The sequence below is a fragment of the Nicotiana tabacum genome, chromosome 23 (assembly GCF_000715075.1).
Source record: "Nicotiana tabacum cultivar K326 chromosome 23, ASM71507v2, whole genome shotgun sequence".
Classification (NCBI taxonomy): domain Eukaryota; kingdom Viridiplantae; phylum Streptophyta; class Magnoliopsida; order Solanales; family Solanaceae; genus Nicotiana; species Nicotiana tabacum.
This window is the reverse complement of record NC_134102.1, coordinates 7156152-7176024: the sequence shown is the minus strand read 5'-3', so window position 1 is coordinate 7176024 and position 19873 is coordinate 7156152. Positions and strand designations below refer to the sequence as shown.

Below are 19873 nucleotides of genomic sequence, written 5' to 3'. Positions count from 1 at the left end.
CGTTTTGGGTTATGGTTAAGGCTTAATACTGTTTATTCAGACTTATACAATGTGTAGATGTGAGATTCGGGTCTTGAAAAAATTTCGGATGTTAGAAATTGGGTTCCAAGGTTTACGGGCTAAGGTTAAATTAATGATCTTCATTTATATTGTGTGGTCAGACCTATATGGAATAGGGTGGCATGGAATCACCCCCGAGTATGTGCGTGGTAAGGTGAAAAAGTGATTTGAAGGTTTAGGAACAACTCTTGGCACGTTCGAGGACGAACGTATGTTTAAGTGGGGGAGAATGTAACGAACCGACTTGTCTTTTTGAGAATTTGCGTGCCGTTCGGTGGCTTAAGGTTTCGAGAAGTTTCGTAATGTGTATTATGACTTGTGTGAATTGTCGGCTTTGATTTTCGGATGATTCAGGATTAAATTGAAAGAACAATCCTTGTTTAGAAGCTTAAAGGAAAAGGGTTGATCGGACTTTAACTTTTGTTCAAATGACTCCGGAATAGAGTTTTGATGGTTCCAATAGTTTCGTGTGGTGATTTCGGATTTAGGAGTGTATCTGGATATTTATTTCGAAATCCGTAGTTGAATTTGACTTGAAATGGCGAAAGTAAGAAATTGAAGGTTTGGAAGTTTGACCGGAAGTTGACTTTTATGATATCGAGTCCGGATTGTGATTCCTAAAATTTAGTAATTTCGTTATGTCATTTATGACTTGTACACAAAATTTGAGTTCGTTCCGGATTGATTTGATATGTTTCGGCGCGAGATTTGGATGTTGAAAGATTAAAAGTTCATTAAGTTTGAATTGAAGTGCGATTTATCGTTTCGATGTTGGTATATGTGATTTGAGGTCTCGAGTAGATCCGTAATATGTTTTAAGACTTGTTGGTATATTCAGACGGATTTGAGGCCTCGATGATCTTTGGCCAAGGATCCTATTTATCTATTTTCTTCTTTTTTTTGGCTTTTATCCCTTTTTTCATATTTGTGTGCTATTTTTCCTTTAGAGAAATTTACCCGGAATACAAGGTTTTGAAGAGTTATTTATAAGAGTTACAACTATCTTAAAATAATTACATTATATACAATTTAATACAATTTTTAACTTCTTAGCTAGATTATATACGACTTTTCTATTCCTTAAATATCTTATTTTAAAACGTGAAAATAGGGATTATGATTACAATTATGAGAATCTTAAATGCATAATTATCTAAGATTCTCCTAAAAATACCTCCACTTAACATAAAATTAGGGATTTCTTTTACTTCAAATTTATCAAATTTTCTATCTCATTCAATATCTACTTCATACTTGAATCCAATTAACACTGACGTGGTGCTGCTGCCAACAATCCGTTCAGTTGGGATTTCAAGGTTTTTTTTAGAGCTTGCCAATGGGGGTTTCATTCTTGTGAGCACTATCGAACCCAATCCAAACTTGTAGATTTAAATTTAATTTTTCATTTACTTCAAATAGTGATGGTTTCAACTATTTTCATGATCTTTCCCCGCCATGAAATAAAAAGTTTTAGGACCTAACTTCCCTAGGCTTCGTTTAAGTTCACTGACGGAAGGATGAATATAAATTTGTTCTTCAACTCTCCATCTCCTTTATTCTAGAATATTGAATTGTCTTTCAATCAATGATATTACTTCCTTACCTTCTCTCTCTATATATATATATAATGAATAAATGGTATATATTGGTGTATACGGTCATGCGCGGCCAATATTAAAAAATATTAATTAAATTAAATTTTGATTGGACTTATTTGAACAAATTAGATCGTATTGCTTTAATAAATTTCAATTGTCATCTTATTTTGTCAATGTGATATACCCAATAATAAAATCGTTATTAAATTAAAGGGACTTATATAGTCATTGAATATCTTTTTTGTTCTATATTTATTTTTATTCTATTATCCAATGTTTAGTATTTTAAAATTGTTAATAGAAATTTTTATTAGCATATTACTTTATTTAATATTTTGTCTGCTCGAATTCTTTTTGTAATATAAGATAAGATATATATTTTATTAATCTTAAAATATTTTTATTTTTAATTTTATTCTATTGTTGTCAATAATATTATCTGAATTTTAATGAATAAAACCTCTATAAAATTAAATGGACTTATATAGCCATCGAATAACTTTTTTGTTATGTATTTTTTCTTATTATACTATCCAATATTTAATATAATTGCATTGTTAATAGAATTTTTTTAGCATATTACTTTGTTTAATATTTTTGTCTACTATTTTCTTCTTGTCATATAATAGAAGATATATACTTTATTACTCTTGAAATATTTTTTTATTTTAAATTTTATCCTATTGTTCTCAATAATATTATCTGAATTTAAATGAATAAAATTTCTATTAAATTAAAGAGAGTTGTATAGTCATTGAATAACTTTTTTGTTCTGTATTTTTCTATATTATATTATTCAATATTTAGTATTATTGCATTGTTAATAGAAATTTTTATTAGCATAATTACTTTATTTAATAGTTTTGTCTACTACATTCTTTTTATAATATAATAGAAGATATATTTTAGTACTCTTAAAATATTTTCTTATTTTAAATTTATCCTATTGTTCTCCGTAATATTATCTGAATTTTAATGAATAAAATCTCTATTAAATTAATAAGACTTATATAGGCATCGAATAATAGGCTTGTTCGGTAATTTTCTTTATTATATTATCCAATATTTAGTATTATTGCATTATTAATAGAAACTTTTATTAGCATATTACTTTATTTAAATTTTTTAATTTTTATTATAAATATTTTATTTTATTGTTTTATAAATATTTAAATTCAAAAATAATAATCAATAACTAATTATTAACTAAATAACTAATTATTAACTACTTATGCCATGTGACTTTTTTCTAGGCTGTCACTTGGCTTAAGAAGAGGGATTTTTTCTCTCCTTTTAATAATATATTGATATTAATTACTTTATCTAAATTTTTGTATGCTTCTTTCTTTTTATAATATATTAGAATTTATTTTATTTTTTATTTTATTCTATTATTTTCAATAATATTTTCTGAATAAATAAACTTCTTATTTTTAAAAATAAAAACAAAAATTATTTAAGAAAAACAAAGAAATTTTGAATTGGCAGTTTTTTATTTTTTGTAATTTTAGTTTTTTATTTTAAAATAATTTAAAAACTCCAACTTGAAACTACTCTCCAATTTGAATGGACAGTTTTTTTTTTTTTGTTTTTCATTCTAAAATATTTTATTTTATTATTTTATAAATATTTAAATTCAAAAATAATAATCAATAACTAATTTAATTAAATAACTAATTATTAACAACTTGTGTCATGTGGCTTTTTTCTAGGCCACCACTTGACTTAAGGAGAGGATTTTTCCTCTACTTTTAATAATATATAGATATATATATAGATATAGATTATTTTATTTAAATTTTTGTATGCTTCTTTCTTTTTATAATATATTAGAAGATATATATTTTTATTTTATATTTTATTCTATTATTCTCAATAATATTTTCTGAATAAATAAACTTCTTGTTTTTAAAAAGAAAAACAAAAGCTATTAGAAAAACAAAGAAAGTTTGAATTGACAGTTTTTTATTTTTTCTAATTTTAGTTTTTTTATTTTAAAATAATTTTAAAGCTCCAACTTGAAAATGCTCTCCAATTTGAAAGGACATTTTTTTTAATTATAAAATATTTTATTTTATTATTTTATAAATATTTAAATTCAAAAATAATAATCAACAACTAATTATTAACTAAATAACTAATTATTAACTACTTATGCCACGCGGCTTGTTTCTAAGCAGCCACTTGGCTTAAGGAGAGGACTTTTTCCTCTCCTTTTAATAATATATAGATAATATATATTTGGTATACGAATATAATGAATAAATGTTATATATTGGTGCTAATATAAATTATATATATTATGTATACTACAAGTATGTAAATAGATTATGTGATATATTTACTTCAAATGTAAAACATATATTGATGACATATACGTATATAATATAAATATACCCTATCATTTTAAGGAGAAGGAGATATTGGAGTTGAAATGCAGATACGTAGAACTATAGCTTGAAAAGGTAGTAAAGGAGAAGGAGATTGTTTAGAAAATAATAGACTGCATTTGATATTGATTTCCTTTATGTTACCCTAAATAAGGATACTCCCTTATTTTTAGGTGTTTATTTTAATTTCATACTTTTAGAATCAGTTTCCTAATTAATAGAAAATCTACCATGAGGGCTGACGTCTGTACATTTACTATGGATATGTTGTAGAATATGTTATTTCATTAATAGTTGTAGATTGTGGAATATTTTTTTATTTCACCAGTAATTATGAAAATTTCTCTTTTCTTTATACAATATAATATCCACCCATTAATGAAAGAAACGATCCCAATAATGAATGTTACGGACCGTTACAACCTTCCCTATTCCACAATTATGGTTCATTACTATTCTATGATAATGATAATATATGTTAAGAATGATAAACTGAAGATTTAGATCCATAAGGATGATAATTTGATAATGAAGAAACTCGAAGAGCAAATGAAGATCAATGAGAGGTGTCTACTCTTTTTTTTCTTCAAGAGTTTCTGTTTAAATTTACGAAATAATGATAAGTATAGTTTGCGACATCATTATTTATCTATTACTTTGATGACTCTGTGGTTAGCTAGCTTTGAAGTCTAGTAGATATGGATATCACGTTCTAAGCTCTCAAGGTAATTTTTTTGCTCTTTGTCTTTCTTTCATTTTTTATTTTGTAGGTATATGTTATATTAAGGGTTTTCTCGATTTAAAATACTAATCTGCCTATGATATAGTTAATCATCAAAAAATTGCCTCACGAATGTGGGTAATAATAAATGCATAGACAAACCCGATATAAATAATTATGTTAGTGCCTATATGTCATATGCATTGCTAAATTCATATGAATGATTACAAAGTTCAAAACTTACTTACTCTGTTGATTTACAAGATCAATCCCACTTTTCTCATCCTTGTCTTCAATCATTGTTATGTATTAGGTGCCATTTACTTTTGTCCTAGAATTTATTTTCGTTTGTTTGTCAAATTTCTTTTTAATCTTCCTGAAATAATTTTAGAAATTATCCTTGTGTTCTTGCGTTTTCTATCTTATCTTTTCTTTTTGATTTTTAAGTACATTTGTCGGCCCTTTTCCCATTTGGAATGCGAATGCTAAATGGTGTTGCTTAGAAGCTAATTCTTTCTTAATAAAATAATAGTATAAAATTGATATGTACTTGCTTTAAAGAAAAGGAACCAATTCATATTTCGTTTGATGGAGTTTGATTTTATTTGCAACATATTTCACATCTCATATTCCGGTTAATATTTTTATTTTCTTAAACAAAAGAAACTTTGACGTTGTTCTAAAATTAGAGTACACTCCGTCTCTGACCTTTTAGAATAACGATAATGTATTAATCCTTTTCAAATATTAGAAACTTTCTCATTCAATAAGAAGTTTCTTCAACGAACTATTCAAACATTTATTTCTATAAATTAAAGAGATCAATATTCTTGATTCTTTTCTTACTTTACATGCTTATTAAAGAAAAATAAAAAATAGTTTCACCTATATTAATCTATTAGAATTTGAAGAATCAAAAAGAATAAGTAAGATTTTTTGAAATATTTTACTATATATTTTAAAATGCAATAACGTGTTCTATTACCGTGCGAAGCGCAAACAAATTAACTAGTATGAAAAATAATAGTGAATCATAAATCAGATCACTAGCTTGCTACAGTTGGAGACAATATCAAAACGTCATAAAGAAGAAAGTGATAATAAAATTGGGTTCCTGTTGTGGTTTATGAAATTCAATCTCTAAAAATATTAGGGTAAATATTCGTTATGTGATGATCTTAGAATATAATTTATTTGTATGAAATTGATTTGTTCTATACAATTTATTAGTATGCATGAACTATGTGAAAGATTGCTTTCCGGTTGCAAGACGGAGAATATTTTATCAAAGCCACCAATTTATTATTTTCCCAAAAATCTATTTTCCTAAACATGAAAGAGGAACCTGGAGCAACGGTAAAATTGTTTCTGTGTGAATTATAGGTCACGGGTTCGAGCTGTGAAAGCAGCTATTAATGCTTGTATTAGAGTAGACTTTCTATATTATACCCTCTGGGGTACAGTCATTCTTCGGATCCTGCGTGAATACATGATGTTATTTGTGCCTTGGACTGTCTTATTTTCCTAACAATCATGTAATACATGTACATTGTTACGCGGCGCCTCACGTGGCGAGAAACTAGTATATATATATATATATATATATATATATATATATATATATATATTAACTATTATTATATTATGATTATGACTCAAAATTCAGGCAGTAGCATAGGTCGATTTAGAAGGGGGCACTATTTAACCTTTGAGTGTGATACTTGTTTGATTCCTGCTCCAACATTTGTTCAATTTTTTATTCGACAGTGGTCCTTCCACCACTTTCAAAATCCTGGGTCACATCTGGTGACATGCTAATAGAAAACAATCAATAATGTATATACGAATGATGCGAAACTATGATATTTCGATCAGCAAAAGAGATTATACACGATGCGTTGTAAAGAATAATGATAAGGGAATCCACGATATAGTTTATAATATTGAAATATTGTAAGGAATTATATTTTCATTAAATTGAAGATTGGGTTTGATTATTTTTATTCAACATCGAATAATTTGATGGAGGAAATAGGAGTTGAGATCATTGTCCTTACCAATGTTTTTTAAAAAAAAGGACATAAGGCAAGGGAATAAATAAAATACCAATAAATGAAAGATTTGGATCTGAATATTTATATTCAATATCTAATAATTTGATGATGAGGGAATAGGAGTTGAGACCAAGTTCCTTTACCAAAAAAAGAAAAGGATATATCATAAGGAATTTAATACAAATAAAAAACTGGGTTCTGAATATTTTTATATTCAACAGGCAATAATTTGATAATGGAGGGAATAGGAGTTGAGACCAACATTCTTCACCAAACCAAAAAAAAATGGTTTTATTTAAGTAACAATAATTGATCATTATAGTATTGATACACTTATATTTATTTTAACAGAAATAATTATAATTAAAATAGTGTTGATGCAGGGAGCTAGTAATTTGCTGGAAGGAGAGAGGAGATCCTGAACTGTCCAAATTATAACTAGAGTTTAATATACCCAATCTGTTTAAGAGTTACCGTAAATGGGAAGCAGAATGTTAAATAATGAAAAAAATAGACTCCCTTTAATTAATCTTACGCGTCGAAAATTGGATTAGATGAAATCCCAAAACAAGTGTCAGATACCGAATGAGAAATGAAGAGATAAAAGAAACTAAGAGGCCTGGAGTCTTTTATTGTGTGTGACTATAAATCATCTCATTAAGGATAAAATGAAAGCCTTAAAGTTAAATTATTTCTAAATATAAAAAATATCATTGATTTTGAAACAAAAGAAAATATGCCACATAAGTTGCAACTGATGGAGTACCTCAATTTTCTGTTGCCGGTAGAGTTTTTTTTTTATTTTTATTTTTATAGTAGTGTTATAAGTTTGTGCAGCTCAACTTATCGGACATGCTATCTCTCACCGGCACAATATCAATAACTGCTAACTTCCCAGCCGTGTTTGTATTGAACTATTACCTACCATATTTTGATATTTGGTATTTTTATCTGAGCTTAGACATTTATCTTGAGTTATAGATAGTTGAGAAAACACACAAATAAACCAGCTCACTAGTGTCTGAGCCATATTTGTCAACATGACAAAAACTAGAAGTACCCTATTGAGTTTTCTCGAGCCCAATGATGATAGAAAGAAATGGAATAATAGTTCCTTTCTTTTTTTTGGGTCTGCACTCTGCGGGAATAATAGTTCTGAATATGCACAAAAAAAAAAATCGTATCACTTGTAGAACACAATTTTAGGCCCTGTCATTTTCTCAGTCCAACAAAAGGTCAATAGAGTACTACTTTTCTCAATTTCCAATAAAGCTAGACGGTCCGGTGTACAAGATATCCTGCGTTTACGGTCCAAGAAAGAGCCGCACCCCAAGCGGTGTGATGTAGACAACCTACTCTAATACAAGCATTAGTGGTTGTTTCTACGGTTCGAACCCGTAACTTATGGGCCGCACGAAGACAGTTTTATCATTGCTCTAAGGCTTCCATTCCCTTTTCTCAATTTCCAATTAAAGAAAAAAAAGAAACAATAGTGGCCGACCTGTTCTAATCAAGTTTTCAAACTGTCCATGGATGACCAAGAATTTCCCTCCTCTTTCATTGGTCACAAAAAAAAAAAAAAAAAAAAAAAAAACACGGCGTACTAAGCTCCCGCTATGAGCAGGGTCTAGGGAAGGGCCGGATCACAAGGGTCTATCGTACGCAGTCTTACCCTGCATTTCTACAAGAGGATGTTTTCCCGACTCGAACTCGTGACCTCCTGATCACATGGCATCAACTTTACCGGTTACGCCAAGGCTCCCCTTCATTGGTCATAAATAAACAAATTCCCTAAAGTTCCATTTTTCCAAGTATGTAAACCCTATACTTAATTATTGATTTAACTTTTTTTTTCCAATTATTAGCCGTAAAAGTCCAAGAAAGTGTATCTCCTTTACAAAATATTTCCTCAAAAGAAACAAACTCGCTTCTTTTTGGACTTGGTTTATTCATAAACTACTCCACAATGTTTAAGGGGAAAAAGAAGTCCTAACTAAGCATTGATATCAATATATGAAAATATAGAATAAAGTTGAAAGTGAACATTCAAAAAAGACCATATATCTTACATTGTCATGAAGGGTATTTTACATAACCCAAAAAATGAAAAAAATAAAACATAGTGACAAAGAAAAACAAAGAAAATTGAACAAAACTTCTATGGGATAAGTAGAAGTAAAAATGAACAAAACCAACCTAAATATTCTCAAAATTACCTTATAAAAGTATTTCTTTTCAAAAAGTGACGTGACTATGCTTCCCCTGAGCCGAGAGTCTATGGAAACAGTCTTTCTACCTTGGCAAAGTATGAGTAAGGATGCGTACACATTACCGTCCTCATACCCCATTTCGTGGGATTACTTTGTTGTTATTGTTTTTAGATATTCCAAATACTCCACAAGCTTTCCCCAAGAAAACTCACAAACCTTCTCACAGACCCTTTCTCATCTCCTAATTCCTCTTCTCTATCACCATTATCATAGCTGCTGGAATTTCCCTCCAAAGAATCAGATTCACAAATTTCAGAGTTTTCCTTAACCTCATATGATCCTCTATTTTTATTCCTCCTATGTTTCTTGCTCTTTCCTTTTTTCTTCTGCAACCCCATATCTTCAAAAGCATCTATAATCTCATGAATAAGTTGACGATTAGGAGAAGAATCCCATTTTATCCAGTAACTCATGTAGCAGTTGAAACAGTAGCAGCAGTTGTTGTTATTCTTATTAGTAGTAGAGTTTCCAAGATTGTTGGAGAAATTGTTAGAAGAATAACAAGAAACTAAATAAGCCAAGACTTGTCTATCTTCTTGAGGTAAAGCTGAAAATAGTGTCAAGATTGTAGCTGGTAACAAAGAAAGCTGGTCCGATAATACCAGAGGTGGAGTAGTAATTGGATGAACTGTGCCTTTACTATAAAGTTTCTTCATATTTGATTCAAGGAAATGAAAATAACTTAGTAAGAGAAATATAAGAGATATTTGGTGGTTTTGAGGATGAGGGAAGGAGGGGAGAATATAAATATTGGGGTGGACTTGGAAGTAAGAAGAGTTGATGAGATCTTGTTATTTGAGAAGAGAAAGAGAGAAAGTGCATAGAAGTTGATGACAAATTTTTGGGCTTATACTAAATGATGAAAGCCAAGGGCTTTGGGGAGTGGTCACCTGGATGTACTTTCTCCGGTTCACTTTAATTGATTTTTCTGTTATTTTTACACATATTAAAGAATTTATTTTTTAGCATTAATTAACAATAAAATTGACTACATTAACCTTAATTTGTTTATTGGAATATAAAAAATACTCCTAAACTCTTTACTCCAAGGGCAACTTTGGAAAAAAAAATTTAATTCCTTCCTGATATCTGAAAAACTTAAATACCGTGGACCACAAAAAAAAAAAAGGCCAAAAAATCAATTAAAGTGGACCAGGTAGTGGTTTTTGAGAAAGTTTGAGGAATTAGTCTTACAGATGAGTTGGAAAATTTTGATTGGTCTTATTGAATTCTGATTGAATTTAGTCAACAGAGACAGTCTGATTAGAAGTATGGGAACCGAACTTTTTGGAATCTAACGACTAATCTCAATTTCTTTGAAATGGTAAAGGGTCCGTTATCATTAATTAGAGATCTTTGGCTCGAGCTCTGATTATGAAGTTCTCTTTGATAGGAAGTATCAACCAAGCTAGTAAATTTTGAATACCGAATGCTTGAAACAATAAAATAAAATAAAAAATAAAAAATAAAAAATAAAAAACTGGAAATCAGATTATCACATTTGTTTAATTTTATTATTTGCTAAATTGGAAATAAAAATTTTCTCTCGTTGTTACCTTTTTAACATCTATCATTAGTTTAAGGGGTCGTTTGGTAAGCGGACTAAGTTATCCCGGGATAATAATCCCCGGACTATTTTATCCCACCTAGGAGGTGGGATAAAATGATCCAAGTTTGATGGCATAAGGTGGGATAAGGTGGTATATCCAGTATTAAATCTGGGATTAAATTTAGACCATGTTTGATTGATGGTATAAATTTATCCTCCATCAACCATGTACCTTATCTCGCGTACCAAACGAACCCCAAGGGTTTAGGACCAAAAGTGTCCACTTTCTGTATACAATTATACATTCTGCTAAGGGTATACATCAAGGACCAAATAGCCCACTCCCTACGCATTAGATGGTCATTTTCTCTGCCCAGAACTATACACTTTACAGAAATTAAACTCTAATTACTACTAAGATTCAAGTCAAATGTATTTACCAACTCATTATATTCATCCTCTGCTCTTTTAATTTCACAGCATGTCAATCATAACCAATAACCATTCTCCTACCAACTATAATTTCAACTACAGACAAGAAATACAGTATATAACGTACACAAACAAATAGAGCAATATTGCAACATAAACAAAAAACAAGTGAGCACCAATGTTTCATGCCAACATTTCAACAGCAGATAATGAACTTAAGTGGAATAGATATAAATCCAGCATTACAGGGACATATAAATCCAGCATTACAGGGACATATTCCTACATTACTAATCTAGGGCCATATGGTCTAACGCTGCAGCATGATACCCCTCAATTGTTCGCTTCATATCATCAAACTGAGAAATAACGTATTCTAGTTTCTTGCAACAGATTTCATTTGATATTCTTGGTACATAGTCACAGTTCTCAAAAGGACGATATTCACATGCGCTTTTGATTTCTTCGCGCAGTGTGACCTGGATGTCCTGTTGTAATAGGTAAAATATCATCCATATAGTTCTCAAACTGATCTAGTTCTATCAGAACTCAAGGTATAGACTCAGTTATTTCCGACAAAACTAATGGTATTTTGCCCATGACAACAGCAAATTAGTTCGTAATGTAAAAGGTACAAACAATAAGTTTCCATATTTACCTCATATAGAAATTTCGCATTCAGTACCAAATGGCAAATAAATGCACATAAAAAAAAAAAAAAAAAGAACCACAAACAGTAACCAAGCAAGAGTATCATCAGAGTCATACAATGAAATGCCAAGAGCAGCAGCACGAAAGGTTAACGGCTTCTTATTACACATAAAATGGTTTTGTTAACAGATAAAAAGGTTCTAGAACTTCTAGGTGCGAAGTAGTAAAGAATGTTCAAACCTTGATTAGTTGCATAAACTCACTGCAATGGTTGTTAATAAGCTCCTTCCTCGGACCGCTTGGATTTGCCATTTCATCCATTACACCTCCTGCTAGCTCCAGAACTCTAACTATCCTCTGCAAACGTTAGAGAAAGATACAATTCAGCCGGTATATGTCAATAATGTAACAGTTACTGAAATTAGAACTCAAAAGTATTTTGAAGACAAAGATACAAATGTAGCAGTTGCTGATATCAGCCCATCTTAAGTCAATAATTCTCTAAAGCATTTACCTTCTCAACATTTTGCAGCCGCTGCAACGAAGTATTCTGGCTCTGTGAATCCATGGTGTTCTGAGTAGAGCTGTCGAGACAAGTGATAAAGACGACTGAATTTAAAACAGAGATCGAGCTAGATGTGGAGAAATGAAACAGGATCTAGAAAACCCGGTTTAGGATTTAGGGTTTAAAGGACGATCAGAAGAACCTTGCGTAATCAATAGGGAAAATAGAAGAGAAAACTTCCTATAATAAGTGCACTACTAGTCCTCGGGGATTTCTCAGTCATCAAAACAAAAACAAAAACAAAAACAAAAACAAAAAGAGAACATCCTGTGATAAGTTTTACGTCAATTGCACAAACTACTAAAAGTACTCCTATTTCGAGTTTTGTTAACTAAAGTCCTTCATGAATGGAAAATAAACAAGTAATTTTATAGAGTTAAAAGTTGTGCAAAACATCAACTATTACAATTGGACAGTTCTAGAAAAGACGAAATATAGTAAAATTTCTTTCAGGCATTTTGCCAAACAGGTAAAAGGCATCACAATACTGACTTAGAAAACTGTAAAGCTACATAACCTCGGTTATTATAAAGGTTATTTTCCCACTCATCAACTACATTAACCAAAAGCTTATGGAATTCGATTACTATTACCTTGTTTGTGAGGCTGGGGAAGACAAGGTATATGGAGAATAGCTCTAGCTTTGATTCAAGACAGCAGCCAAGTTCTTTGTTCCCTATGAGAGAGGCCGTTTGTCGAGATTATCTTAGAAATCTCTTTTTCGGGTAAATATTTGGCTTAATATGAATGTAAAATTGTAAACATAACATGAAAAATTGATTTCAAAAAATTAACCTGTTATATAAAAGTGGTATAAAATTTTTTGACTGTTATAGAAAAGCTTGACCGTGCATGATTTGAATTTTTTTTAACTCTATCCAAAAACTATATGAGCATTGTTATAAATATATTATTATGCATGTTCAGTTAGTACTATGTTGTAAATAAACTTCCTGAAAAAGCTTATCTATATGAGACTCCGCTTTAAATATGTTTATCTATTTAGTACTCTATTGGAAATAAGTCTCCTAAAGAAGCTAATCATTTCAGTACCCCGTTATGGATAAATATCACACCCGGTAGAAGATTATCTATATCTGGTATAATGAACTTATCCTTTCGATATCCCGTTATGGATAAACATTACCCCGGTAGAAGGTTATCTATATTTGGTACAGTAGCATCTTACACATCAGTTTGCTTTCTTCTATAAATAGAAGAAATTTCAGTTCATTATGTACATAAGTTTAAAATTTGAATAATATGTCAGTTTCTCCCTATACTTGTCTTTACTTTACAGTCTTTATTTTATAACACGTTATCAGCACGAGACTCTGCCATCTAGAGCAAATACTTTGAAAGTATCATAGGTACGAACTTTCTTTTTCTAAATAATGTCAAATCTTTCTAAACTTGAGTTTGTAGCATTGGATATATCGGGCAAAAGCTACATGTCTTGGGTGCTTGATGCTGAAATTCATCTTGATGCGATGGGTCTGGCAGACACCATCATGGACAAAAATCAAGCATCAAACCAAGACCGTGCCAAAGCAATGATATTCCTACGCCATCACCTTGATGAAGGCCTGAAAATGGAATATCTCACTATTAAAGATCCAGTCATACTGTGGAATAATTTGAAAGATAGATATGACCACCTGAAGATGGTCGTTCTTCCACAGGCACGTTATGATTGGACTCATCTAAGGCTACAAGATTTTAAATCTATCAGTGAGTATAATTCTGCTATGTTCAGAATTATTTCCCAATTGAAACTATGTGGTGATAATATTACTGATCATGATATGTTGGAGAAAACTTTCACCACTTTTCATGCCTCGAATATGCTCCTGCAGCAGCAATATCGAGAGATGGGATTCAAAAAGTATTCTGAACTTATCTCACATCTTCTTGTAGCCGAGAAACATAATGGGCTATTAATGAAAAACCATGAAAGCCGACCTACTGGTTCTTGTCCATTCCCTGAAGTGAATGAGACGAACTTCCACCAAGCTAAGCGTGGAAGAGGAAATGGCTCCAGTCGTGGTCATGGCCGTGGTCAGGGAAGAAACTCTAATTATAGTAATAATAATGCACCAAAGAACCCTCCTCACCACCAGCAGTGGAAAAGGAAGGAACAAAAGCATGAAGCGGTGCAAGCAGCAAAGGCAGGAAATGCATGCTATAGATGTGGAGGAAAAGGGCACTGGTCACGTACATGTCGTACGCCAAAGCACCTGGTTGAGCTGTATCAAGCCTCCCTGAAGAAGACAGAGAAAATTGCTGAAATAAATTTTATTTCTGAAGATAATTTAGACTTCATGTATTTGGATATAGTTGATTACTTTGCACTCCCGGAATGAGAAACAAGTCATGTAATCGGTGATGAATTTGTAGAAATGTAAATATTTTAATTTTTGTCGTTTATAGTAGATAGTATGATTATGTAATTGTTGTACATAAATAAAAGTTATGATTTGATAATGATGTTTACTATCATATTTATTTTGTTTATGTCATTTTGAAGAAATTTTCTCTCATGATACCAGAAGTGTTTGAGAGATATTTGGTAGTACAAAATTTATTAAAAGCTCCTGAAGAGCTAATTGTTTGTCCAGAAGACACATGACACAAGTAGTGCCTGAATAATATTTAACTGTGGACAATAAATTGAAGGATCCCGAAGAGATTATATGCAAATTTGTCATTCATATTATATGATTGTGGTCAAAACATATGTTGTAATAAACCAGAAGTTTACTAATACGAATGGTTATCATACTGAGACTATAAATAATTGGAAGATTGAAAATCTTTATGTTTCCACAATCATAGGGGGTAAAATAATATGTATGTGAGAACTTACCCGTCTTATTATTCAATTTGTACTACATCATGTATCACAGTAAACCAGAAGTTTACTAATGCAAAAGTTTATGCCATAGTAAACCAGAAGCTTACTAAGAGATAACACATGCCATGATAAACTTGAAGTTTTCATTTGTCATTTTTAAATGAGCTATTTGAGAATTCAGATAAGCATATACTGAAGAACTAGAAGATTCTTCAGGAATTCTCTTGTGTTGCTTATTCTCATAATAAATTGATTATACCAGCTAAAGTTGGGACTAAGACCCCTGAATTCTGGAATATATATATATATAAAAGGTGAATATGGGCTCATTCACCTATCATGTGAACCACTAGTAGATGCATATATAAGATCGTTACACGTGTGTTGTTAACCTGCAGTTTGGCATTTGAAATTGCTTTTCTCATTTAAGAGCATAATTTTCAGATTATGAAATCAAGATAGTTCATCTTGATAATGCTGGTTTATATCCAAGCTAGTTTAGCATTGAATATCTCCTATTAATGGCTAAACTATTGCTTATGAGAACATAGCCTCATGTGTTGGTCTAAGATTTTCTAAATTGCATACAACAACACTTGTATGCATCGGACCAACAATATATGATAAATCCTCCCCTCACAATTGGTTTAGGATCATAAATCAAATATTTTTACTATCTAATAACTTTTGATGTATGGTATATGATTAAGTTCTCTACCACAATGCACAAAGATAGGTTTTCCAAAGAAGATTGGAGATATGTGTTAGTTTTTCTAACATTTGGGGGATGGAATAAACAGTTGAAAAATATGTTATATGAATCGAATTATCATTAATATGATCCTCACTTAGAATATAATTCAAGTCAAATGCCAGAAGTATTTGCTGATCCAAAATTAAATATCATATTTCAGCTGCAAATGCTCTAAAATTAAAGTCTCTGAAAGGATAAAGTTTACTGCACGCATAAAGCGTAATAAACCAATCGGTTCCGAAGGTAACTGTAAGGACCCGTAAAAAATTTAAACCAAAAACTTGGCGTTTCGTGGTGCCAAGATAGATTCCTGCGCGGTTCAGACTTTTTGGATTGAACAGTACCTTACGGACTGAGAGGAAAATGTTTCGCAGAAGAACGCGTTTCTGCGGCCCATTATGCGGCCGCATAATCACTCTGCGGAAGTGAAGCAGTAAGTTGGCCAATTTGACGTCAGATTTGCGGTCGATTATGCGACCGCATAACTACTATGCGGACCGCATATCGGTCGCATAATCCCTTTTGGGCTTTTGCGGAGAGAGTTCTGCGGTGCATTATGCGACCGCAGAACAAGTATGTGGACCGCATACTGGTCGCATACCTGGGCCGAAAGTTCATGCCCCTGAGGGCCATTTCTGCGGTCACTTTGCAGACCGCATAACTGTTATGCAGTCGCATATGCGACCGCAGACCTGTGTCGGAGCACCACTTTTCTTAATTTAAAACCCGACCCACATTTCGTTAAAACGCCCCTTTAGTCTATTTTGAAGCTCATTTCTGATATTTCTAGTGTGAGAGAGAGAGGGTTCAAGAGGGAGGGCCTAATTCTTATCAATTAATCTTCAACCATCACTCAAAGCTTGGAAACATTCAAGTAGAGCACCAAATTTTTCATCCAAAAAGGTAAGACTTCATCACCCCAGCTCTTAATTTCAAACATAGTTATAATGGGGTATTAGTGTGATACTTCATGGGTACGAAGGTGGTTCATCTTGCATGCATGTGATAAAGAGTGTGGAAAAAATAAAAAGTGAACTATAATCATGAACGTTTTCCTAATTTTGGGTTCAATTTGTATATTGCAAAAATAGATTTAGGTTGCTAAGGGTTCCGGATAATTGTAGTGTCTAAAGAAGCGCAATTGAGGTATGTATGACTAACTCTTTTCCTCTTAGAATCGAACTCCTGGTGTCCGAATAATTGGTGTAAGTTCCAACTTGATCATACTAGAATTGTTTGCCTTAGTGTGTTGGATTGAAAGATTCATGTTCCCTAATTGTTTTAGATGGTTACCACGTCATCATGCTATTTGAGAACGAAATCATAATTTTTCGAGCTCCTTCCCTTATGTGTGAAATACCTTATGTGATGGTACTTATCGACATGAATGATGATATTATTTGAACGAATACAAAGGGAAAAACTTGAATTGTAAAATGTTCCCAAGTGCCAAGAACTACTTAATAAATGAGGCTGTTTGTGCCATGTAACGAAAGATGGGAAAGAGATGTGAATTGAGTGAACAATTGAAAGAGGTTATGTCTCAAGTGAGATGGCTTAGCTGATCGGCCCGAGATCGGACGCCATGCTGTACACATGGTGGCATTTATGTTGGAATTATTGATTTGCATTGTGGATATGGATATGTCCCACTTGAGATGGCTTAGCCGGTCGGGCCGAGACCGGACTCCGTGTAAAAACACGATGGCATTGTGAGTTGTGGCTTTGGCATTAAAGATTATTAACCTCAAAGGATGGAAAGATTAAATTGGAAACTATGTGATCCTTACTTGGTGTTTCTTTGTATTTCTGTGAAGTACTTATTGATTATTATGACTGCCTTCTCTTTCTTTCACTGTTCATTCTACTAAGATTGGTGTTTGGCTTACATACTAGTACTATTCGACAGTACTAACATCCCTTTTTGCCGGGGGTGCTACATCTTTGAATGGATGTAGGTGGTTCCATCGCAGATAGTGCCGATCGCAGATAGTGGTGCTCTCTTTCTCTCCTCACAGCAGTCTTGGTGAGCCTTATTTCTCCCAGGATCATGTAGTCCTTCTTTTGTATAAGTTTTCATATTTGAGGTATAGCCGGGGCCTTGTTGCCGGCATTATCATGATTGTCTTTTATATCACTAGAGGCTCCGTAGACGTTTATGTGGGTCATGTATGTATGTTGGGGTGGTCGCTGGATCGAGCTGTATTTTGGAAACTCAACTATGGCATAATGTATATGAGGAAAAATGAACTAGCAACGTTTATATATTTATATAACTGATCTCTCCCTTGTTTTACAAATAGCGATGCGTTTCCTTTTCGGATTATGAATGAGTCGGGTAGGAAAGGTTTAGTAGGCTTTTTCGATCGGGTTCACTCGGTTGAGCGCCGGTCGCGCTCCCCGAGGTTGGGGCGTGACAGTAACAATCCTTGAAAAATGATAGGAGCAAATAATCAAAATAATCATAATGAGGAGAAAATGAGCTCTAGAAGAGCCCACGGAATAACATTTCATAAAACTCCAGAAGAAGTTCAGGTACCTGAAAATAAAGAAAGTGATGAGATCTCAACAAGTTATGTCGCTTAGGAACCGATACAAAATGATCGCCAGTGATATATTTGATACAATATAGTTCACAATATTGTAAAAGATTGTGAGGATCAGACTTGTAGTCCAAACACCTGAAGATTTCATGCCATCTAAATGCAAGTCATAACATATACGACTCATTTGATTAAGTCTATATGAAGATCCCTAAAGGATTTAAAATGCCTAAAGCATATAGTTTAAAGTATCGTAAAATGTATTCAATCAAATTACAAAGATTTTTGTATGGTTTAAAGCAATCTGGGCATATGTGGTATAATCGCCTTAGTAAATATTTGCTTAAAGAGGTTACATAAATGATGTTATTTGTCCATGTATTTTTATAAAGAAAATGGCATCAGAATTTGTTATACTTGTTGTTTATGTTGATGACATAAATCTTGTTGGAACTCTAGAAGAGCTCCAAAAGGCAATTGAATATCTTAAGAAAGAATTTGAGAAGAAAGATCTTGGAAAGACAAAACTTTGTCTTGGTCTGCAAATTGAACATTTAGCGGACGAGATCTTTATCCATCAATCTGCCTATACAGAAAGGGTCTTAAAACGCTTTTACATAGACAAAGCGCACTCATTGAGTACACCAATGGCTGTTCGATCACTTGAAGTGAATAAAGATTTGTTCCGACCTCCAGAATAGGATGAGGAACTCCTTGGTCCCGAAATACCTTATCTTAGTGCAATTGGTGCACTTACGTATCTTGCTAATGCTACAAGGCCTGACATAGCATTTTCTGTTAATTTACTAGCAAGATATAGTTATTCCCCTACACAGAGACATTGGAACGGGATTAAGCATATATTGCGATATTTAAAGGGAACACTTGATATGAGTTTACTTTATTCTAACAAATGTAGTGTAGATCTTGTTGGTTATGCAGATGCAGGTTATTTATCTGATCTACATAAAGCTCAATCTCAAACCGGGTACATGTTTACATATGGAGGTACTGTCATATCATGGCACTCCACAAAATAATCTATTGTTGCTACTTCTTCAAATTATGCTGAGATAATAACTATTCATGAAGCAAGTAGGGAATGTGTATGGTCAGGATCAGTGATTCATTTTATTCAAGGAAAATGTAGTTTGGAATGTGATAAAAGATCCACAATTTTATACGAAGACAATGATGCATGCGTAGCCCAATTAAAGGGGGATTTATAAAAGGAGATAAATGGTGACATTGATGTGCAACAAATCCGTTCAAGTGACAATTCGTCAGATTTATTCACTAAATCTTTGCCAACTTCAACTTTTGAGAAGATAGTATATAAGATTGGAATGCGGATACTCAAATATTTGAAACAGAATTTTTATCAGGGGGAGTAAAATATGCGCTATACTCTTTTTCCCTTACTAAGATTTTT

General features: G+C 32.1%; 2 protein-coding genes across 2 annotated transcripts; both read right to left on the bottom strand.

The window, feature by feature from the left end:
- Nucleotides 1–9200: 9200 nt before the first annotated feature.
- Nucleotides 9201–9749, bottom strand: LOC107788738 (uncharacterized). Its single transcript, XM_075245483.1, has one exon. The coding sequence runs from the start codon at nucleotides 9747–9749 to the stop codon at nucleotides 9201–9203; it is 549 nt and encodes a 182-aa protein (XP_075101584.1).
- A 1461-nt stretch (nucleotides 9750–11210) lies between these two features.
- On the bottom strand, nucleotides 11211–13069 carry LOC107788739 (mediator of RNA polymerase II transcription subunit 11). The gene is made up of 4 exons (XM_016610444.2): nucleotides 12884–13069; nucleotides 12240–12309; nucleotides 11966–12082; nucleotides 11211–11562 (listed from the first exon to the last, which is right to left on the bottom strand). The coding sequence occupies exons 2-4, from the start codon at nucleotides 12291–12293 to the stop codon at nucleotides 11365–11367; spliced, it is 369 nt and encodes a 122-aa protein (XP_016465930.1). The 5' UTR covers nucleotides 12294–12309; nucleotides 12884–13069; the 3' UTR covers nucleotides 11211–11364.
- Nucleotides 13070–19873: the final 6804 nt, after the last annotated feature.